Source organism: Sceloporus occidentalis, unplaced genomic scaffold, assembly GCF_023333645.1.
Source record: "Sceloporus occidentalis isolate IW3139 unplaced genomic scaffold, rSceOcc1.0.p SCAF_2, whole genome shotgun sequence".
Taxonomy (NCBI): Eukaryota; Metazoa; Chordata; class Lepidosauria; order Squamata; family Phrynosomatidae; genus Sceloporus; species Sceloporus occidentalis.
Genome location: NW_028316982.1, coordinates 107,685,249 through 107,709,433, shown reverse-complemented (window position 1 = coordinate 107,709,433; position 24,185 = coordinate 107,685,249). Strand labels below are relative to the sequence as shown.

Here is a 24,185-nt window from a genome sequence, read left to right as displayed (position 1 = left end):
CTTGTTATAAGATGTTCCATACAGTACAATAAACAATACTGGAGTCATGAAGTTTTAAATCCAGATAATGTTCTCTGGTGTTATAATCTGAATATTCTGACAATTTACTGATATTTTTATTGTCAGCTGTGTACAAAATAAAATACAGAGCCAAACACTAAAAGAGATGCACTATCTGCCCAGAGGGCATGCCATTTGTATTAAAGAGATAAGAAAATAAACAGGGATAACACTATGAATATTTAAACCCTTCCACTTCAAAGTTGCCATTCCTGAATTTTACCAGAACTTTTCTGGAGAAAGTCCAGCTAATATTTCAGTTTCAAGGGATTCCAGAAGTGTTTCATTTAATCTGGTGTTGCTGCTCTTTAAAGTAAAGCCCCTGGAAGATTGTACACAGGTCTGTTTAGCTTATACTAGTCACAGGACATCATGGAGTATTAAGTCTCAAAGGCTACATAAACACCAACAGCCAGAGCAATCCATTCTTCAACCATGGTTACAGGAGATCACATATTTCTTCTTCCCACATCCCTTGAAACCTCAAACTCAAATTAACAGTTGTTCCAAATCCAGCTTTAAACCCAAGTTGTGCTTGGTGCCACCAGCAACCTGCACCAAACTCCACTCGTAGGCAATAATTTAATGTTTTGCTTATGTACACCATGAAACATGAACAAGTAAAAAGCTGAGATAACAAACAGCCCAGAACTTTGGATGTGAAAGTGATGGCATCAATAATAACAATTGATCTGGGAGATTGATTTGGGAGGTTGCAGTTTTCCATCAACACATCGAACTGATCCATGACATGAGTTTTGGCAAAAGACAGGGGAAATTGAGGGGATCATTCAATTAGAGGTTCAGAGGCTTTAGGGAAGAACTGTAAAAAAGAAAGCATCCACAAATTCTATGGCCATAATGAATATTATCTGTCCATCATCCAGATGTGAAAATACAATTAATAATTTTATTACAGACATTTCAATTTTCCTTTTAAGAAAGTAGTTTACTTTGGGACCTCAAAACACAGGACATGAGACTTCCAGAGGGAGAAATATTCAACAATTAAGACAAGAGCTTCTTTCCTTCCAACATAATGCTGTATGCCAAACCACTAAGTTATGCCATGGTAACCATAGATGCTACAGAGAGGCAGCGAACCAATGGGAATATCCTGCCAGAGGAGCTTTATTCATTCCATCTTCTCTTCTCCTCTGGCTCCTTTTAGGAATGGAGTGTGAGATACTCTCCAAGATAGCCAGTCCTCTTTTAACATCCGCATTGGGCCAGTGCCACAACCCCAAGTCCACTCACATCACAGCAGTGGCCCAGAAAAACATAAAGCTGAATGCAACATTTCTCTGTACTCCTTTGATGAAGTGGCTTAGGAGTAAGTGGGTAGGCGTGGGTGTGTGTGGGTGGGAAGCTGAGAAAAAATGGTTTAGAAAAAATATTGGGATACTACAATTTGCCAATGACTCCTCTAAGTCTGTTAATATGGAAACATATCACATGCAAATATGTCACAGTTCTTCCTTGCAAACTAAGGGTGCATCTGCACAGTAGCAATAATACAAATTCATAGAAGCATTGAATCATAAAACCGTAGAGTTGGAAGAAACCACAAGGGCCATCCAGTCCAATCCCTCTGCCATGAAGGAACTCTCAATCAAAGCATCCCCGACAGATGGCCATCCATCTGTTTGATTCTACTTTAAGCACTGTAGCTTCATCCTATGGAATTTTGGAATGTGTAGTTTCACAAGGACTTTAGCCTTTTCTGCCAGACTGCTGGTACCTCACAAAACTACAAATCTCAGGATTCTGTAGGACGTAGCCCTGGTGGTTCAAGTGGTGTCAAACTGCATTATTTCTACAGTATAAATGCACCCTAAGGCTTCTAGGTTCAGCTAAGAATCACTTCAAGAACGAGCAAATAAAATGAAAATGCAAATATGCTAGTTAAAAAGAAGAAGCAAATATCAAGTTCAAGATGCCTTTTGAATTGCCACTAAAACCAGACTAGTGTGAACACAACAACTTTGGGACAGAATCACTTCTTGTATGACATTCTACACCCAACATCAAATTGAAGCAGATGTAAAACAGCAGTTGAAACTGAATATCAACCACATAAGATGGCCAGCAATGTTGCTGCTTCCTGACTACTCCTCATAGTTGTAATATTGCACAGAACAAATGCTGGCCCTTTAATACAAAACCACAGATACTGAAGGGTTAACAAACAGCTATTCACTTTCGCCAACTTAATCTACACCCCATTATGTCACAGGCAAAGCTACACATTCCAGCAGTGATATGGCTATTCTAAAATAAGTCCCTGTGGCTTTAGGGTTCTCCTTTAGAGTATTCCTACTTTAGAGCAGAATAGTTCATTCCATGGACAAATCTACTCTTTGCCCTCATCACTTCTTTTTCTTGGCTCAATACTAGCTTGCTCCAAAGTTGCACAGTTAAAAAGAAGTACTTTACACAGAGCATTTCCAGGGTAAGTGAAGCCACGTCTGTTCCCCTACCCCCTTCTTGGTTCTGCACAGTCTTAAGTTAAGCATTCTCTTTGTGGAAGGGGAGCATGAATGAGGCCCCACTTTAAAGCTACCAATCAGTTCTAAAAATACCCCCCTCCAGCAAACTGCTGCCTTGCAATGGACAAAATAACAGATCAACTTTCTCCCTGTCACCCAGCAACTGCAAATTATTTTAAGGAACACATTTTCAAGCTTCTAAATCTCTACGAAATATTTCACAAGAGAACATAAAATCAGGAAGGGGGGAAAGGGGGGGATTGAGGGAAGCCACAGACATGACTAAGGTAGGAAAAATCTTACTGTTTTGGAAAGCCATTTTCACCCGCCAAGTCTATAAAAACTTTCCCCCCCTGTCTCTTGATGTTTCCAAGATCTCCTATTAGTCCTATTAGTCTTTAAGCAGTGATTTATAGTTAATCTCCGAGCCAGTATAAGAACCTAATCTCTGTGGGTCATATTCACTTTCCACACACCAACGGGGCTCTTCTGAACATCTTGAGCTCTTCCAATGCACGCATTTGATGGAATGTGTGCCTTTGTCCTTTCCACCCAAAAAGGGCTTCCTTCCAAATGCAGAATGAAAGTCCAGGAAGGTAGAAGATGACAGCTGCTGTTGGAGACAAAGTTCTCTTAAAAACAAAAAGCAGAAAACCCCACTCTACTTCCAAAGTGTCTTCCGATTGGGCTGCAAACTTCTCTGGCAAGCCTCTAGCAAGAGGGTTGAATGGTGACACACAGGCAAGCGCTTGAGTTATTTGTATGTAAATCAGGGTGTCAGCTTGGGTGCCAGATGCCCCCCCCCTCCATTTCTCCCTGAAATTTGACGCTAACCCTTCTAGGTTAAGCAGGCAGTCACTGAGGCTGACTAAAATCAGACAAAAGCATATCACCAGACAGTGGGGGGCTGGGGAAAGAGTTGTCCTGCCAAAATAGTATGAGTAAATAACTTGGCTCTTTGGGACTAAGAGAGAAAGGAGCTTAGAAGGGGCTGCTCAGCAAATGAAGGAGGCGGCACAGAGGAGAGCTGGGATCTGAGCTCAAAAGTAAACAAACCCAATAGCATTTCTTTCCAACTGTCTTCAGGCGAAGGCACGAGAAGACAGCCAAAATCAGAAGTCTGGAGAATATCCATCTTCAACAACTAAGGTGATCTTTGTCTGCACCCTTAGTTGGCAATAAAGGGTGCTAGGGGAGGTTATAAGAGAGGCAATTTTCCTCCCCTCTCCCATAGTCGTAGCAGATATGAGAGGCTGGTTACCAGGATTGGTTTGGGTAATCATTAACATCAGTCACTTTCACATTCCCCACAGCAATAAAAGAGAGAGAGCACCAATCTGTCAGCAAGCTGGAGCCTCTGAAAGAGAGCAGGGAAATACTGTGTGGTAGGTGGAATGTCCGGCTGATCAAGAAGATTGAGCAGGACCCCAGTGTACCTCTTTAACAGGAACAATAGGTACATTCACCTCCTACCATATCCACCAACAGAAAATCCAGTTCTGAATCTGGATATGATACTGGAGCTTAATTTCCAATGGCACTGATTTATGTTGGCTCAGTTCTATTTGATAACCTTCATTACCGGATTTCATAAAACATGCCTGCATATTAGGCTTATATGATTCTAATGCGTGCACACACAGCACATTTCATATCTATTGTATGGTTTTCATTCTGGTGTTCTTAGTTGTGTTTGATATTCTTTAACTGATATACTACAGACAAGCAGTAAAATATGTAAGAAATAATACGAAAACTGATTATCTAGTATCTTGAAAGAATTGATATTCTCACTCTGGCAGCTTTGGGTATGCTACAATTTAAAACAGACAAGCAAACACACACACACACACACACATGTATGCATGAATGCATTCATGTTTGTGTGTATTATGTAAAAATACTAGTTTTAAAAATATTTAGTCTTTGTTGTTGTGGGTCCTCAAGTCATTTCTGACATATAGCGACCCTAAGGAAAACCCATAATAGGTTATTCTTTGCAACATTTGTTCAGAGGGGGTTTTGCCACTGCCTTCCTGCCTTCTAAGCCTGTAATACAAAAACGTGTCCTGAGCTAACTCCATAGCTTCAAAAGTTGAGGGTGCCTAGAGCAAAATGCTGACCAGAGCTTGGGCCCAAGAGGTACAGTGGGCCCTTGATAACCACTGGGATTTCGTTCCAGGACACCTCATGGATACCTTAATCCATGGATACTCAAGTCTCATTAAAAACAGTGGCATAATAAAATGGTGTCCCTTACATAAAATGGCAAAATCAAGGTTTGCTTTTTGAAATTTACATATATTTAAAATATTTTCAAATTGTGGATGCTTGAATCCATGGATAAAAATACCCCTGTGGATATGGAGGGCTAACTGTATTTCATAGCACATATGAGCCCTTATGAATTCCACATAGCTTACTGTACACATTAGAATATCAGAAAGTGAATGCCATTAAATCTTTCAAGGGGCATTTTCTATTTGCAAGGTACTATATTATAGATCCAGAGCAAGATTATCTGTGATATCAGCAGAAGCCTATAGTAATAATAGCCTTTCATTTAGGTCAAAGCTATCAAAAGTTGGGTATGGTAGTTCTGAAAACCTTTCTCAGCTAGAGCTTGGAAAAGTTATTTTTTGCACTTTCAAAAAGCAACTATTCCAAACTCTGTTCTCATTCCTTTCCACTTCAGAGAGAATCATCAGGCTGCTTCTGAAAGAGCAAAGGGAAAAAAATCATATCGGCTAAAATGTTTTAAATCCTTGTACCTTGGATAATGAAATTATCTCTTGCTGTGTAGGTTGTCATATATTTGTAATTACTTTTTTTTGTGCTGTTCTTCTTGCATTTTTTTATTGTCATAATGGCCATTTTAATGTTTTTTATTTACTTCACGCTGTGCATTACCCCCTAAAGATGCACAAAAATGCAGTTAAGAGATGTGCAAATGTAAATAAATATTAGCTGTACACAGGACATGTGTTCTCACTTTTCACTCCCACCTACTTCTCCTCCATCTCTGCCTCCCTCCCCTCCATCTTCTTCTCTGATTGCTGCATAGAGAGAAACAATGAAAAATGAACAAGATATCACTCTCCAAAGTACTTTTGTGTGGGCTCAGAAGGAATTCTTAGCCCTTTCTCTCTTTTTACAAGAAAAACTACAGAAGACTAGAAAAGGAGTAAAATATTAATAAGGCAATGTTGAGTCATCACCCTCCTGTACTCCTTGAAACATCCCATCTCCTGTCAGAAGCACGACAAAGGAGTACAACGTGGATAAAAATAGGACATTTCTCTTGGCAAGCTGGGAAACGTGTTACTGGACTCCAAATCCCATCAGCTTTAGCCAGTTTAGACAGTTGAGGGATCATGTGTGCTGCAACCCAACAACTTCAATAGGGCCATGCACCCTCTATTTCTGCTATATATAGATTCTGGGAGTTACAGTCCAAAATAATTTTTCCAAGCTTGAATATACAAAACTTGAAGGGAGCTAATATTTTCAAAAGCATTCCTGAAGGTCATTCTAAACAGGCTACAACACCCATAAAAAATAGGGGACAATTAGGAAACTAGAAATCTGAATGAAAGGAACCATTAAATGAACAGAATGCTTTAAGGTCTTCTCATGCTCAGTTCTGGATAGTCACCTGCAGCTATTAATGCATTAACAACCTTTCCCTGCTCTGTTACTGGTTAAACAACAGCTTCCGTTGCTGTTTTTTCAAAATCAACAACAAGTAAGCTAACTTTCCCCTTAAAAATCACAGTTACTGTATTCTAACTAAATGTTAAACTTAAAATGTCCTTTCCTCACATTTTTTAAAACTTATTTATGTAGCAAATGCCAGGAATTTTAGCTACCGACCATTTCCTTGGTGCTGTTGCAACAGTTACAAATGAAGTCTGCTAAAGCTCTAGCTTATTTAAAAGAAAGGGCTTCCTTTCTTAATAGGGCTTGATCTGAATACAAACAGAAGGGAAGATTGGCAGAAGTAAAAGTGGGTAAACAAACCATTATTTTCAAACCAGTATTTTGGAGATGGTTTCCTGCTTCCTGAAATGTGAAGAATTCTTGCTTCCCAGCCTATTAATTAATCTGATGAAGTGCAAAAGGTTTGACAAAGCAGGTACAATAACTCTTTCCATTCTCCTGTAACATACCCAAAGTAACTTTATTTTTTGTAGCCTGGAATATTGCTTGTGTTTTTGTCTGTTATGTACCTTTGATACTGACTTGCAACGTCTCTGTCATGAGATTTTCTTGGGAAGATTTGTTTAAGAGAAGATTTGACTTCAACAGGCTGAGAGACGGTGATTTGTCCAAGGGCACCATTTGGTTTCAGTGGCTAAGCGGGCATTCTAACCCTAGTACAACAGTCAATCCACTACATCATGCTGTTTCTCCACTGTTCATGTTAAAAGTGTTTAATAGTGGAGGTACCATTGCCAGCATCCAATGGTCTCATTCTGCTAAGGCAATTACCACATTAATGGAAGCCATGAATCTGTAAGAGCTGAGCAGGGTGGCTGAGGATAGGGTTACTTGGAGGTCTCTCATTGTAGGGTTGCCATGGGTCAAAATTGACTTGATGGCAGTTAACAACTAAGTTTTAGATGGGGTCTAAATACCTTAAAGGCACCAGATCCCATCTGATCTTGGAAGCCAAGCAGGGTCAACCCTGGTTAGTACCCGCATAGGAGATCATTAATAAATACCAGGTGGTATGGGTTATATTTCAAAGGAATGGACCGGTAAAACCACCTCTTGGTATTCCGTGGCTAAGAAAACCCTATGAAATTAATGGGGTTGCCATAAGTCAACAGGCAGTTTGAGGGCACAGACACAAACAGTTTTAGGCCAGTATCAGTCTATTTGATGTGGGAGACCAGCACATGTACCGCCCCCTGCCCCCTGGATGTGTCATGGACCAATACCATATTTATATCATTGCCTACAACTGTTTCTTCCTCTGGAAACCACTGCAGGTTGACAACCAATAGCTCATAGACCAACACTGGTTCATGGACTATTGCTTTGGGTAGCACTGTTCTAGACTCTTCGCAAGAGGGAAATGCAATGCTGTTTTTGTCTGCCCAATTTTAGGAGAAGGGTTTTGTCCTTTTCCTTCTAAGAACACATACATAAATCTTAATGTACTACAGTTTGCAGTGGAACTCTCCTAAAACGTTATTCTCCTCCACTAATAGTACCTTGAGTTTTGACCTACACATACTTGATACATCAAATCACCAAAAACATACTAGCTACTCTAAGAAAAAATGTAGAAATGGCATCAACCATGGAGTGTGGATGCCGTTTCAGATTTCGTTTTGGAAGGAGTGAGAACAGGCTTTCCCCCAAACTGGAAACGTCTCTTAAATATATCCAAGATTAAAAGTTTTAAAAGTACATTTCAAGATCAGCTGTTATTATTACTTTATTTTTATACTTCTTAATCACTGCAGATCTAATCTTTTCCCATCCACCCACTTCTTAAGCAAAAGTACTTGTGCCTTTGGTATGCATGTCTGGCACACAGATCCATGTAATTGTTTACAGCAGTTATCATTCAGCATGCAGAACCAAAGATTTAGTCTTAGATATAGTCAATGAGGATAATCCTATATAATACTGTATAGGAAGGGTTGGGAATATACGGATTTGTCACTGTTGCAGAATTCCAAATCTTGCTAGCCAGCATAGGCATTGGTGAGGGACCATGGGAGATGCAGTCCTATCTGTAGGCTCACACATTCCTAATCCCTGCTATATAATTTTGTCAATCTTCCTTAAATGGTTGAATTCTTTACAATAGAGGTGAGCAAAGTGTGGCTTTTGCAACTATTGCTGAACTTCAATTCCCATCACCCCTAGCTAGCTTGATCAATAGTGAGGAATGCTGGGAATTGAAGTATGTAAACAGGGTGGGGAGAATGCAGCTATTTTAAATGGCAATTAATGCTGAAATGGGGAAAGGATGAAATAAATAAACAGCTCACACAAGAGCAGTCTGAATGGGACTTTGGCCAAAGGCACCTGGTAGTGGACTTTCCCCCCTCAAATTGTGCTAAGCACAGCCTTAAACATAAAGTAGTTACTATATACAATTGGCCTTCCCTATCCAGATTCTTTATCCACAGATTCAAGCATCCACAGCTTGAAAATATTAAAAAAAAAAAGAAAAAAAGAAAAAAGAATTCCCTAAAGCAAACTTGATTTTGCCATTTTATATAAGGGACACCATTTAACTGCACCACAGTATTTAATGGGACTTGAGCATCCACAGATTTTGGAATCCACAGTGGTTCTGGAACCAAACCCCAGCAGATACCAAGGGCCCGTTGTATATCTCAGGCTATATAAATCATAACCAGATCTTTGAATTGTCCACAGAAACAAACATGCAGCCAGTGGAGTTATTTTAACAGGACCTTAGTATGGTCTCTATAGCTTACCCCAGTAACAGCTCTTTGGACCAGCAGAAGTTTTTGAGCACTCTTCAAAAGCAGCCACAAGTAGAGTATGTTACAGCTGCCCAAATGTGATGTAACTAAGCCATGTATCAATGTAGCCATATAGGATACCCTCAAGAAACAGGCACATTTGGTGCACTTGCTTTAAATATATAAAAGCACTCCTGACTACTGCAGAAATTTGGCTCTCCAGGTTCAAAGCTGAGTCCAGGAGTACACCAAAGTGTGAATCTGTGTCTTCAGGGGGAGTATAACCACATCTAACACAGGCCGAACTCCCATTCCCTCATCTGTCTTTCAACTGACCAGGAGCACCTCTGTTTCGTCTGAATTAGGTTTCAACTTGTTTGCCCTCATTCAGTTCATTATTGATAACAGTCAGTCCATCCTCTTCAAGATGTGGGAAGTGACTTTTCAAGGTATGCTCCCCTTTGGAAGGGAGAACACTGGAAGCTGCTCTATAAGCGTACAGTTTGAGCAGGTACTGCAGAGTGCATTTAGGGGATTATCACATGGAGGCATTTACCATTGGTAAAATGTTGGCAAAAGGTTCCCGAAGCGCGAAGGTGTGATAGCGTATCATGCTTCCAAAATGTCACTGAAGTGTCCTGCTTCTCTCCCATCAACAAAGCATTCGAAGAGCGGCCATTCTGTGAATGGGATCTTCCATTGTTCAAAAAATGGTTGCTCCACAGATGCTTCGTCGAAGGGAGAGAAGTGGGATGCCTTAATGACATTTTAGATGCACAACACGCTATCACACCTTTGTGCTTCAGGAACACTCCAGCAAACTTTTGTCCATGGTAAGGCTCCATATGATAAGCTCCTAAGACAGGTAGTGCTAGTATCCAAGTAAGGTCTTTCCAACATCCTCAGCCAATTTCCTATTTTCTTGACCAATCAAGTAGATTAGACATACCGGAGTACTGATGTAAAGAATATTAGTCAAAATTCAATAAACAGAAGAAATATCTGTTATTCAAAGATTTCAAAAGCTTTTTACAGAGAAAAAATTATGAGCACATCTCGATCAACAAGTAAGAATTTTGGTTTTTAATTCGATGGCCAGGATTTGAGTATTTTGCATAAGCAAAGCTACCATTCATATTGGGTTTTTCTAGCAGAGGAATGTTCTTTAAACCTCTGCCAAACGTCCTTTTGACATGTTAATTGTTTGAAATGCCAGAAAATTAGTGTAAATGTTTGCTTCCCTGGTCTTTTATTTTCATTCAAGAAATCTGTGAAAAATACTTCTCAACAGAAAAAATAACTTTTTGAAAGTGGGATTTTTGAAAAGAATATTTTTAAAAAAACATTTGCATTTAGTTCTCGATGGGTGAGAAGAAGAAAAATTGGTTTGTCACAACACTATACCGGAGCTTGCTCCTCCCACCTTGCAGAAATGTTATCATGCAAGGTACATTTCAAGGTGGCTGTCAACAAAGAGCTGTCAATTTATCAACTCAGCAAGTACCTCTCGTTTATTGTCAAAAGTATATAAAGAAGGATGTTTCTTCATAACACAGCTGTTAAGCTGTAACAATACAGTACATCAATTTGAGGGTATTCTTTTCAAGCCATAATGAGAGCTCTTTTTGTTTTGGACCCTGCATCATCATCCTTTGAAATCAGTAATTTTCCATAACCTGCTACACCGGATATTAAAACAGTGCCACAGTCTTTTCCCCACAGCATATTCTTTCTTGATAGGCATCTGTCAATTTTTTTCCCCTGCAGCACTTTCATATCTACCAATACTCATCAGTTTGATTTAAAATTCTAATATGCAAGATCCCCCCTCCACAAAAGCAGCAGTAACATAAGAGAATACCCCAAGAAGAAAGTTAATAGCAATTTGATTATAATGGTGAAGAAAGAAATCTGGAGGAAATCAGAGGGTTACCCTCAGCAATTGCAGTAATTACAAAGAGTATAATGTGCATGAAGGCACAGTTATTGCTAAGAGAATTCTTAAAGAGTGTTAGTCAAAAAAGAAGTCAGCTGCATATATACTACCAATACCATTGGTGCTTTTTACTGAAATAAATCTATAATCAGTGTTGTTATTTTTTTATTCCACCTACTGAAGTAAGTACATCAATCAATCTGGAATAAACTGCCACAGTTCACTGCATAGCACATGACCTGCATGTATTTGGTTTCCAGTTCTAATGCTGGGATCACCAATACTAGGATCTCAGGTAGCAAGAGATAGGAAAGACCTCTGTGTGAGACTCTGGAGAGCCTCTACCACTGAAATATAGCAATACGCATGTAATGCAGCACTGCCAGTGTATGACTTATTGTGTTACCAATTCAGATATTGGAAATGTTATTTCTGGCCTACAGCTCCAATAATCCACCAACCAGATACCCAATGGCTGTGCCAGTAGTGGATTCACAGAGCTGTAGTCTAAAAAAGTATATTTTCCAAGTTGTGACCAACTACTCTAAACTGGACTGAACCTGCTGATGTATTAGCCCTTCAAAGGCAGGAGTGAGACACATGGAAGCCTTTTATATCTTTCAGTGCTGAATTTCACTAGATGTGACTTTTTTCTTCACAATAGCACAGAACAAGCTATGCATCTCTGAAAAGTATGGGAGGCCTTTTGGAGGGCAGACCATGCAATTTGATGCAATACTTCCTTCTAACTGTCATAGTAATTAGCAAGGGTTATTGCTGTGATGATCTTTCAAGATTGTTGTGGTGACACAATTTTGAAAATTCAGGAGAAGGTATAGTCCCACTGCAGTCAGAAATGTAAGCACTTCCTTAATAAGTGCAAACACACACACTCTAGTACTATTCAGGTATTCTAGCCCTTCTACAGTTACAGATATGAGTGAGGAGAGCAGGGACATGCGAGATGCCCCCTCTCTCATGTCTTCATCATGCAGCCCTGCTACTCTCTACTCACCAGAACACTAAGCTCTACAGGTGGAAGATTAGGCTTATACACACTGTGTAGGCTTCCTGCTGCAGACTATTCATTCTTCAACAGGTCAATGGATCTAGGTGATTAGTGGATATAGGCGACAGAAATATTCCAGTCAGAGCTTGCTAAAAAATCTCCCACAATCTTTTGCACGACAGCTCCCAGAATTCAGAGCAACCATGTTATCCAAAGTATTTTGGGGGTTCTAGTCCAAGAGCAACTTTTATAAGCTCTGGTTTTGGAGTGGGTGAACCCACAAACTTTCCATTTATCATATAAGGGCTAGAATACCACATAGGTTGAGAGAAAAACATAGACTACTGAAAAGAAATGTTGAGTCAACTCCTTTGGATTATCACCTCAAATGCAACAGCTCCCTAAAATGGTAGTGTATATGCAGCTTTGATTTATCAAGTTAGGATAGAAAGTGAAAATGATGAAGGGCAGAGCCCACTGCAATACCACAAGAAAGTTAAAAAAATACCTTCTTCACCATCTGAAATATATTCACCATCACTGAGAATTTCAGGGGCATTCGCTTTACGAACTGCACAATTTAAGTGAACAAAATGTTAGGTCAATATAAAGGTGAGTGGGAAAATTTGATTTCAACAGAACAACTTAGCATCACAATTTTAACACACACATAAACCAAAATCAACAAGAAATATAAATTCATATTATTAAATTTACGGCAAGGAGTTTTATTGTACATACCCTCGTCATCAGACATGTCCAAAACTTCATTCATTGTTTCTGGTACGTTCATTTTATGCTTTTCTGTAACAGTCTGTTAAAGACAAAAGAATATCATGTAGCACACAAACAATTTTCACAGGAAAAAGGGTAGTTTTGATCACCATTCTGTTGATAAAATTGCTGTTCCTAAACATTCACACCACTTCATTAGACCCATTGTGCCAGTAATTTTTAGATTAATGTTAAAAGGTAAGACAGTATTATTAGCTAGGTATTTTCAAAAGGGTACTGGCTGAGGATAAAAAAAAAAGATTTGTCTATTTGCGTTCATAGCTGAAGAAGCATTTAAACCAGGGCTTCATTATTCTCATCGGTTCACTAACACTTCATGGGGGATGGGGGATAAAACACAGAAAATATACAGAGCTTTAATATTTAAATTCCTGGTATCACTGAAGTATTTAACCTAACTTTCTCTTTATCAAAGAGCAGCATCCTTCAATGGTTTGCAGAGGTCAGCGACAGGGCAGGTTTTAAATAAATAACAAGCATCATTGTAAAAATACACTTTCCTCATTGTAATATTGTTACTCATTATTATTTAAATAGATTATTTTGTTTCTCCTTCATCTGCTGTTTTAATTATTTCATGCTGTTTTAAAGAACGGGCAGCTGCTATTTGATTTTAAGTGGTACTTTGTATTTCAAACATAATCATCTTTTAAACATAATTTTGCAGTCAGTTTTGGAAATTTAGGAGTATATTACTGGATCCTCATTTTCTGAAATAAACAAAATGGGTGAAATAAGATGGGTCTAGACAAAAATACTATTGACTACCATAGACCATTAACAGATGTAAAAACCTGGGTTTACAATATGGTATAAATTCCTTTCCATGAAATTACTAAAGTACTGTACCATATAGACAATATTAGTATAATGACCAAAGAACTATGTTGTATTCAAAATGTCACATGATGTCATGATCCAGCAAGGCCATTCAATTCAAACTGGGTCCTCCAGTACCTTATCTGGGAGCATATGACCACCCACTCATTTACATGTGCTGCTTGACATTGCTGGCTAAGCTACTCTACTCTTAGACAGTTGGCTGATAGGCACAAGGGGGCAGGGAAGTGTGCATAGAAGTGTCCTTTCCTCGTCCAAGAGAAGTGGGTAGGCATGGAACAAGGGATGGAAGATGACAGGGCAGAACTACACATGGCTACAAGCTACAGAGAAGAGGAAGGCTAGAATTCAAATTTGTTACTGTGGCGTACCTTCAAGTTATTTCTGACTTAGGGCGATCTTAAGGCGAACCTATCACAGGGTTTCCTTGGCAGAATTTGTTCCGAGAGGAGTTTGTCCTTGCCTTCCTTTGAGGCTAAAAGAGTGTGACCCATGCCCAAGGCAACCCAGTGAGTTTCCATGGCTGAGTGTCTCTCCTAAGGTCTTATCCACACAATGAGGTCCTATTGATTCTGTATCACTCTCTGCTTCTCCTGAAAAGAATTCTACTGTACTTTGGTGAGAGGGCTAGTCCAACACTCAAACCACTACGTCACACTGGCTCTTGAAATACCAACTGGAAGTAAATGAAGCAATTTTTTGTCTATAGGCCTCGATGTATACTAACTGCAATATGCATCATTTGCCTTGAAATATTTGCTAGTTTTTATTTGAAATGTAGTCACTTTACATCTCAGTTTCCTTTTTGCCATGGCCTAGGGCCTATTCAAATGATAATAATTATGAAGCAATATTGCTATGTGGACTCAGAAGAGAAATCATGCTGGAGACAAAGCTAAATATTCAGAACAAGAGAGATTAGCCTAAATCAGAAGTTGGCAGCTTGTTTCAAATTTAGTTCTAATAACAATGAGTTTCAGAAGCTTTTTTTTTTTTTTTTGGAGGGGCATTTGCAGCATCTAACAAATTGCGCACAAGTTGCCAAACTCTTTTCTAGGTTGATTGTTCTGAAACAAACACTTCTCTGTCAAAGAAAAATCTGATTATTGCTTTCACTGTTGAAATATAGGCATACTTACAATTGTTGTCATGGTCTCTTCTGTCACTACCTTTAGTGTGTCAACCACTGAAATGTAGCCAAGTCGTTTTGCAATGGCAAGGGCAGTGTTCCCATTCTAGACAACAGAAAAGTTAATTACCCTTTTTTAAATGTTCATACAGTCTTCAGCTAAAGAGGTAACTAGACACACAACTTGCTTGCACTCAATAAAACATGACCTAACTAGTGCTTACATTCACTGTTAGTGGATGTAAATAGAATGTTTATGGAGGCAGATGGAAAACCAAAGACTTGCTTCTTCTCCCAAATCCACATGTCCCCTGCTAAGATTTATCTGAAGTGAGAACACAAGTTTTGGAAGCAATCATTGTTTAATATATTATGTACAAGAAGCAAGCAACAATTAAGCAAGGCCTGGGAACGCTTCTCTGAACAGGATGGTCTTCAACTCCGTTTTGAAGCTGGTTAAAGAAGTGATGGCTCTTGTTCGCGGGGGAAGAAGGTTCCAGGAGTGAAAAGGGGAGAATCCGAGATGGGGCAGAGGAAATCCTGGGCTGGGACAGCAGACCTTGACTACCAGAACGGAGGGCCCGAGTGGGAAGGTGAGGAGAAAGAAGGTCTGATAAGTAAGGAGGGGCCAACCCATGGAGGGCTTTAAACGTGGGCAGCAGGAGCTTATACTGAATGCGGAAAGGGAGGGGGAGCCAGTGAAGGGATGCCAGCAAAGGAGAGATATGGTCAGAGCGGTGGGCAGATGTGATAATGTGTGCAGCTGAATGCTGGACAGAAATTAAAGGACGGAGGTGAGAAAGAGGAAGCCCAGCCAGAAGGATGTTACAGTAATCAAATCATGAGACCACTAGGGTATGGACCAGGATCATGGCAGTAGAGGCGGAGAGAAATGGTCGGATTTTGGCAATACTGTGCAAAAGGAATCTACAAGCCTTGGCTGTGGTCTAGGCAGGAATGGTGAGGAAAACATAATTTTCTAGGACTCTCCTAAGGTCTTATCCACATTATGAAGTCCTATTAATTTTGTATCCCTCTTGAACTGTCATGATCTTTCTGAAAAGAATCCTACTGTACTTTGATGATTTGCTTGCCCTAACTCAGGACTAGAATTTCAAGAGTTCCTTAGGAAGGGGGCCTAATGTTAAATGGCTTTGTTTATAGTATGCATATTTTACTTTACATATTTCCTGAGCAGGAAGTATAGTGATCTGAGAGCTACTTCAAACTCTCTGAAACAATTTGGCTCACCATGGTTGTACCACATCCACCTCCATGTTCCCTGCAACCAACACAATGAGTTTTTACTGTGAGTTCATCAGCATGCTTTTGAAAAGCATGATTGCTATATAGGGAATAAATCTTCTCCAAGCTAAATAGAAAAGTATCTAATGACCTCTCTCTTTCTTCCTCTCTTTCAGTCTCTGTTTAAGTATATGTATGTGTATTGCTCATGAGTCTTAAATGTGAAGCTGCTCCAAACCAGGAATGGGGAAGGGCAGAGTTAAAGGCCACTTTTCTCTGTAAGTATGCAGGCATATATGGACATTGGCAAAGTCTATCAACTCAGTTCCATCATTTCCTCCCTTTAAAAGGCTTTTATAAAACCAATATAATAATTCAAAGTGTAAGTACAGTAGATACTAGAGGGAAAGAAAGGCTAGAAAAAACATCTCTCTTACCACAGTGAGTTCGTTGGGTGATGCACCATTCTGGAGCAAGACATTGATTATATGGGTGTGCCCCTGTTGAGCTGCTTGATGCAGAGGAGTGTAACCATTCTAAACAGGAGAGAAAACAGAAACAATGTCTCTTTTATACACATATACAAACAAACAAACAAACACAACAAAAAAGCACTAAGGAGGGAAGGATATGAGAGAAGGGTAAAATCTCACCTTTGTTTTGGCGTTAACCTTTGCAAATTGCTGCAAGAGGAAATTAACTATCTTTATGTTCCCATAGTGGCAGCCAACATGTAATGGTGTATATCCCATCTGAAACACACATAAAAAGAAAGGGAGAGGAGAATTAATGAATGAATATCTGTTTAGAAGGACAATATAATTCATTTTTTGGCAACAGACCATGAGTCATGTCAAGCTGTTGTGCTTAAAGGAAGTATCTACTCACAACCACTTGTGCCACAATATTGATTTATGTGGACATTTCAGTGAATAGTCCTGACAAAGCAACACAGGGACAAAAGAGAGCATTTACTCACTGGTGAACATTTCTCTGTGTCTTTCATTTATACTTAAAATTCCAATTTCCACAAATACAATGCATAGAAAAACCTGTTAAGTATAAGGATAAAATGATCAGATGCAAAACTGAAAAAGAATGTTCCATATATGATTCTATGTGCTGTACGTTAACAGCTCTTGATTCTGCTCTCTCTCATGGTGACCCTGTGGATGAGACATCTCCAAGATCCTCTATCCTACACTGCTCTGCTTAGATCAGGGGTAGGCAACCTTTTTGAGCCGGGGGCCGGGTTGCTGTCCCTCAGACAACTGGGGGGGGGGCGAACTCAAAATGGCACCCAGAGCGGCGCGGAAGCTGCGGCGGGGTGTGGCAGTTGGCAGCAGGACCGGGCTGGGGCCGGTCCCAAGGCCTCGCCGGGCTGGATCTGGCCAGCGGGCCGTAGGTTGCCGACCCCTGGCTTAGATCCTGTAAATTTAGGCCCGTGACTTCCCTGATTGTATACATTCATTTGGTGTGTGATCTTCCTCTCTTTCTATTGCTCTCTACCTTCCATAGCATTATTGTCTTTTCTAGTGAGTCATGCTTTTTTATGATGTGGTCAGAATAAGGCTGCCTCAGTTTTCGTCATCTTGGTTGCCAGTGAGTTTTCAGGCTTGATTTGATCAAAGGACCCATTTGTTTGTCTTTTTGGCTGTCTGCGGTATCCTCCGTTCTCTTCTCCAGCACCACATCTCGGATGTGAAAGCTTTCTGTCAGTTTTCACATCCGAACATGGTGATGGGGAATGCAATGGCTTGGATGATTCTGACTTTAGAGCTTAGTTGTATACCTTTACATTTACCTAGTTCTTTCATAGCTGCCTTTGCCATTCCCAGTCTTCTTCTAGTTTCTTGACTGCAATCTCCATTCTAATCAGTGTTTGATCCAAGGTACAGGAATCCTTTTAACTATTTTGATTTCCTCATTATCTAGGTTGAATTTGTGTAGGTCATCTGTGGTCATTATTTTTGTTTTCTTTATGTTCAGTGTTAAGCCTGCCTTTAGACTTTCTTCTTTGACCTTCCTTAGTAATTTTTTAAAATTAATGTTTTCCACTAGTAATATGGTGTCATCTGCACTTCTTAGATTGTTGATGTTCTTTCCTCCTATCTTCACTTCTTCTGAGTCTAAGCCTGCATATAAGTTGAAATAATTGGGAGATAGAATGCAGCTTTGCCTGACCCCTTTGCCAATCAGGAACCATTCTGTTTCTCCATATTCTGTTCTAATCATAGCCTCTTGTCCTAAGTACAGATTTCTTACAGGACTATCAGATATAGTGGGACTTCCATGTCTTTGAGAGCAATCCATAGCTTTTCCTGAAGTATGCAGCCTAATGAGCCCATACAGACAAGCCAAAATAAAGCTGATTCGGGTCACTTTAGAGGTATGCTTTGGGTCACTTTGGCCGGAAGCAGCACCAAAGCCACGTTCCAGTTCATTTAAACAGCATACCCCCAAAGTGACCCAAAGCAGCTTTATTTTGGCCTGTCGGTACAGACCCTAATGTTATACAGGGAAGATATTCATCAGATTAGGTCTTTGATGAAGTCATGCTATTAATGTGTGCCCTTTCCTTCCTGAAAAAAAAAATAAGACATTTGACTTTCATAATGGAAATGGATGGCATATGAAGCAAAGCTAGAGGGTATAATGCTCTTTGTTGTTTTTATTTTTAAAGCTGAGTGCAACAATTTCACCTTCACACACTAACTGTGCAGCTGGACACATTTTTTATGCTTGTCTCTATAAAAAAAATCAATGCAATGTATAAATCATTAAAAGAAAAAAAACCAATTCATTAAGTCAAAAAAGATGAAAGAAGAAAGTTAGACAATTGCATTTTTAAAAAATCAAAACCATTTAAAATATCAAGTGTATACTAGTTCTTAAACTGTCCCAAAATCTACAATGGTTTTTAAAGTACTTCTTAAAAATAACATTTTAACCTGATGTTGGAGTGATTTAAGAAAAGAAAGTTGAATGTCTGGAACAGTCAGACTTTGATCTATTTGACCAGCCACCTTCCTCTTACTTCTACCTACCTCACAGGAATGTTACGGGAGATGGGGGCTGACAATAAATACCAGCCTATACAGCTTGAAGAGGAAACAATAAAAATGTAGCAACAAACAAAGAAGCAAGATTTCCAAACCCATTGTTCATTTAAAAACAAGGGGGGAAATATGAGGACTTCATTATTTCACACATTTGGATAGGGCCTGTAGCTTACCCCTTACAGCTATGGAAATACAGTAAGTGCAACGAAGCTGTGGGGGCAAGTCCAGGTTTTGGAGAGTGGAATGAGAAGAGTAATGGGTCTCGTGGGGGCAAGCAGATAACAGCATAGAATCATCAGATGTATACCCCCTTTGTATAGGGTCTAGCCCCTCCATCCTTTTTCTTCCCCTATGTTTTCCCTGCATTACTTTGGAATAGTGTCTTCTTTAGTAATGAGATGACAAACAGGATTGGAAGAGTTATAAAAAAAGACTTATGCTGCTTCTATATTCCTGCTCTTTGTGTTTGCCCCCCTCCCACCCACCCACCCCGCTTTTGATTTCTTCCCAGCAAGAACAATCTTGCTTTCCCAGCAACAGTAGAAACAGGAGGAGTAGCTGGTCTGTGTATAGGAGGGTCTTTTACAACAATGACACTACTGCCAGACAGCAGGTATAGTATGGGTCAGATTTTGATCTCACTGTTGTTTAGGTGGATTTGCCAAGAGCAACTTGTCAGCACTAGGTTGGTGGACATACAGGGCCCTAAAAACAATAAGAATTACATATGCCCAGCTAACATTCACTGAACATACTGTCAGGATTCACCTGCAGTGAAGAAATAATGCAGTTTTGACACCACTTTAACTGCCACAGGCTCATCTTATAGAATCCTGGGATTTGTACTTTCGTGAGACGCCAGCACTCTTTGGCAGAAAAGGCTAAAGGCTTTGTAAAAGTACAAATAGCAAAATTCCATAGGATGGAGCTACTACAGCACTTAAACAGATGTAAAACTGCATTATTTCTGCAGTGTAGATGTACTCCAAGACTCATGGAATGAGAAGACACTGCAAAGAGCAAACTAGAGAGGAACCCTGCCTCATCCCTCAACACTTTGCAGTGTGTTCCAGATAGAGGCTTGCAAAGGCAATTATGCATCGGGAGCCTTATGAGGAATCTGGGAGGGATAAGGGGAAAGGGTTAAATACCCCTCCTTCTGCTATGAACAAACTTCCAGCTTCCCACAGATGCATTTCAGCAAGAAGACTGTTTATTCTTATTAAATATCACATTGTTTCCCACCAATACTTCACGATTAACAGGCATTTCTAATGTGTCCAGTGCTAACTCTAGTCCAGAATAGGATATGTAGGAAGAGATAATGTGATTCAGAGTAATCTCTTCACCCACCCTTAATTATAACCAATGGCAGAACAGCCCAATGATGCTATTGGAAACCACCATCTTCATTCTCTGAAGATGCCAGCCACAGATGCTGGCGAAAAGTCCAGAAGAAAATTTTCTAGAACATGGCCACATAGCCTGAAACCCCCCCCCCCCAAAAAAAAAAAAAAACATGGATGCCGGCCATGAAAGCCTTCGACTTCACACCATCAGAATCCTTTAAAGCACTGTTACTCAAAGTGATGGTCCAGGGAATGGACCAGTCTGTGACAAGTTTCCAGGAAAGAAACACTTGTAGTCAATGGGCACAAATATGGTGTTGGTCCTTGGCACACTGGGAAAGAGACCCTGTCCATATCCCACATCAGATAGTTTAGGAAGCACTGCTTTAAAACAGCCTTTTCCAACTGATATGTTTTAGATGTGTCAGACTACAACTCCCAGCCAGGACAACCATGCTGTCTGGGATGATGGTAATTGTAATCTAACACATCTGCAGGATGCCAAGTCATGCAAGACTGCTTTCTAGTGAAGGAGTCCAAAAGTGCATGAATTACAGCATGCCAGTCTCTCTTGCTCCCGCCTTTTCCCAGTGCAACCTTTAATTAATATTGAAAACCAAAATAACTCCTTTCCTCAATGATAAATATATTTCATTCTGTGCGGTAAAATGCTATAGGCAAAACCCTGACTAAAAGGAGCCAATTAGAAGAATGGCTGCACACCACTGTCCTCTTTAGATGACAGTGTAGTAGGGACACAGTGGGCAGTTCATGGATGTGCATCTACACAGCATCTGTGTTAATTTGCACTGCAAAGAGGATTAAGAAGGTGATTGAAAGACTAATACAGAGGCACAACCACTATGCCCAAAGGAGCTCTTATTGCTCTGTTTGTACACTGCTGTATCATTCTCATTGATTTCACTGTATACTCTTTCCCCCGAGATACTTTAAAACAGGGGTAGGCAACCTTTTTGAACCAGGGGCCAGGTTGCTGTCCCTCAGACAACTGGGGGGGGCCGAAGCCAAAAAAAAAAAAAAAAAAAATTAAATAATTTTTAAAACAAACAAATAAATAAATAAATCGGGACAAATGTAGGACAAAAATTTCAAATGGAAGGCACTTTTTAAAAAATATGGAGGACACGCTAAAAAATTTGCTGATTTTTTAAAAAATGTTAATATAAATGCATGTTTCAGAGGCTTCTATAGACAATTGCCCCTCTTGCCTGCCACTTGCTCCCCTTGCCTGCCGCTTGCCCCCCCTTGCCTGCCTCCTCCTGATAGGCCAAAGGCTCCGGCGGCAATCGGCGGCAGGACCGGGCTGGGGCCGGTCCCAAGGCCTTGCCAGGCCGCATCCGGCCCGCGGGCCGCAGGTTGCCTACCCCTGCTTTAAAACATCTAGTGACATACTGAATTATGCTGGGCATTGTAAAGACATGTTCCTTTCTATATTTGGTTTGATAGCCCTCCACCTCATAAAGGCAATGGGACCGAGGGTTTAAGAAAACAAGGATGGGGAAGCTCACCCATAAAAGAATGAAATGCCACCAGGTTAAAACATTCTTTCTCCACCTCCTTTATCCTGAGATCCAAACAGCTGAGTCTTATAACACTACTGACAGGAATTCTAGATGGAAGGTTTACTTGATAGCTGTGCCATGGTAGAGTCTTTAATGGGTTAAGAGTATTGGAGAAGCCTGTTTGAATGCCCTTATGGTTTTATTCTTATAAATAATTATGGGAGTTTCCACTTCCATGTTCTAGGTATTTGTTTTTCATGATATAAATAGACTGGTTGTTAGTTGTTTTGGAAATTTGGGTATCCTCAAGGTCTAGCAGGGGCAGTCACTATCAAATTATCCTTAAAGGCCATTATCATTTCCTACTCCATCAGCCAGCATGACGATAACATGATCTCTCCTTTCTTGAGAAACATGCTTACTTAGTAGAGTTGAGATGGGAATGCATAAAAGAGATAGTTCACAAGAAGGTCAGTGTAATTTGATATTTTCCTATGTTGAAGTGCATCAAATACAGAAAGAACCAGTGCTGACAATATCACCAGAATGGCACATACTTTGATGCACAAGCATTATTGAATGTAACTTAGAGTGAAACAACTCATGCTTACAACAGAACAGTGCATGAATATGCATATTCTCAACACAGTCTTAACTATGGTTTACTAGTATGGATTACAGCATCCATACTTGATTTTAACGTGTGGCTCTATTTGCACATATGGCTCTATTTCCACAACAGAAATTACACAGTATCTACTCAGAACTTAACTGATCCCTTATTAAAGTACAGACAATACATTAGAGATGATGGGGAAATTGTTTTTGTGTTTTGTTTGTAAGGCTCATCCAGAAGTGAAAGTTAAATATCTAATTATGCAGTTGGCAAGAATAATGTGCATGTGTAAATTATTCGACTCTCAGTTTACTCAAATTATTTAAATCTAAGTAAGGCAAATTGACTGTAATGCTGAAAATGGCAGAAAGATTCAAATACTTTTTCTGCAATTGGGCATTATGTATTGTGACTATAAAAGTAGTGGGGTATTTTTAATAGCCTCTTCAGTGCTACTGGGATTCCAAACTATTCTTTGCTGGAAACAGAAAACTGGGACAATTAAATCATTACTCCAGCATGGCATTTTGCTGTTCAGAACAGCTACATGGTGCTGTTTTCAAAGGTGCATCTTAGAATCAGGGGCAGGTTACAGACCGCTGCCGCTTGCTCCGTGAGGGAACCGTAGCAGCCACACCGCGCAGCTCCCGCGCGGAGCAAAAAAGGAGCTCCAAAATGGAGCTCCTTCTTGCGGCGCCTCTATGATGTCGCGAGGCGCCGCTGGCGCATTCACGACGTCATAGGCACCGTGACACATCTGGACGCTATGCGTCCAAGACGTAAAGATGGCGGCGCCCATATGAACAGGGTGCCGCCATTTTGTACGTATTCCATATGTACTAGGGTTAGGGGGGTGCGGAAGCACCACCCCTTCCTAACCCTAATACGTATGGAATACGTATTTTTTGGCGGTCTGTAACCCGCCATAGAATCATAGAATGGTTTTGACATTTAAATCATCCTAAACTGAACCTCAATACAGTACAGTACCATGTAGCTGCTAAAGTAATTCTAAAATATTAACATGTAGCTCACGGGACAATCCTGTGACACAACAGTGAGAGTACACATGGCCACAGAATGATCCAAAAGATGTGCATGACACTGACTGTAATATTGCAAAGTGTCCCTAAAAACAGTGCTGTTCCAAGAGACAATTTGGGCTGTTTGTGCCAATGGGCTGTTTCTGCATTTCCCGCCTCTAAATATGCAAGCTGTCAGATCCAGTGGATTTCAAGATTACATAAGGGCATGACAGAGAAAGGAGCACTAATTCATTACAACAGAAAACCAAAAGATAATTGAATGGGAGTTTTTAAGTGGCTTCACATTCAACACACTACTATGTAATTTATCACATTCATTAATTAATGGATTATGTTAGCCCAAAGTACCCACCCATTAAAGAGGTGGTCTCTTGAATTTCCAAATTGCTCTGTTTTTCCAGTCACTGCAGGGTGTTAATTCTGCTGTAACTCCACATCAACTGCAGATGAATCTTTTCACCATTCTATTACAAAGACCCATTCTGTTGCCAGCTCCCAAAGAGGGCCTACCCAGAACAGGGACTCACACAGAGAAAAGTAGGGTGTACTCTACTAACAGGGAGGCAGATTCTACTCTCTCCACTTTCTAAAACGAATCACTTTGGGATGCTTATACCTCCAGTTTTAAGTCATC

General features: G+C 40.1%; 1 protein-coding gene across 5 annotated transcripts in view; it reads right to left on the bottom strand.

Moving 5' to 3' along the window:
- The window catches only part of LOC149318843 (ankyrin-3-like), a 287,610-nt gene that overhangs the window by 89,384 nt on the left and 174,041 nt on the right, over nucleotides 1-24,185 (bottom strand). For 4 of the 5 annotated variants that reach the window (XM_089510546.1, XM_089510547.1, XM_089510548.1 and 1 more), the window contains 5 exons: nucleotides 16,609-16,707; nucleotides 16,393-16,491; nucleotides 14,721-14,816; nucleotides 12,688-12,760; nucleotides 12,455-12,517 (listed from right to left, as the gene is read on the bottom strand). In XM_089510546.1, coding sequence (XP_089366672.1) covers nucleotides 12,455-12,517; nucleotides 12,688-12,760; nucleotides 14,721-14,816; nucleotides 16,393-16,491; nucleotides 16,609-16,707 — 430 coding nt within the window. The remainder of the gene's footprint in view (nucleotides 1-12,454; nucleotides 12,518-12,687; nucleotides 12,761-14,720; nucleotides 14,817-16,392; nucleotides 16,492-16,608; nucleotides 16,708-24,185) is intronic. The other variant, XM_089510551.1, reaches the window with a different exon arrangement.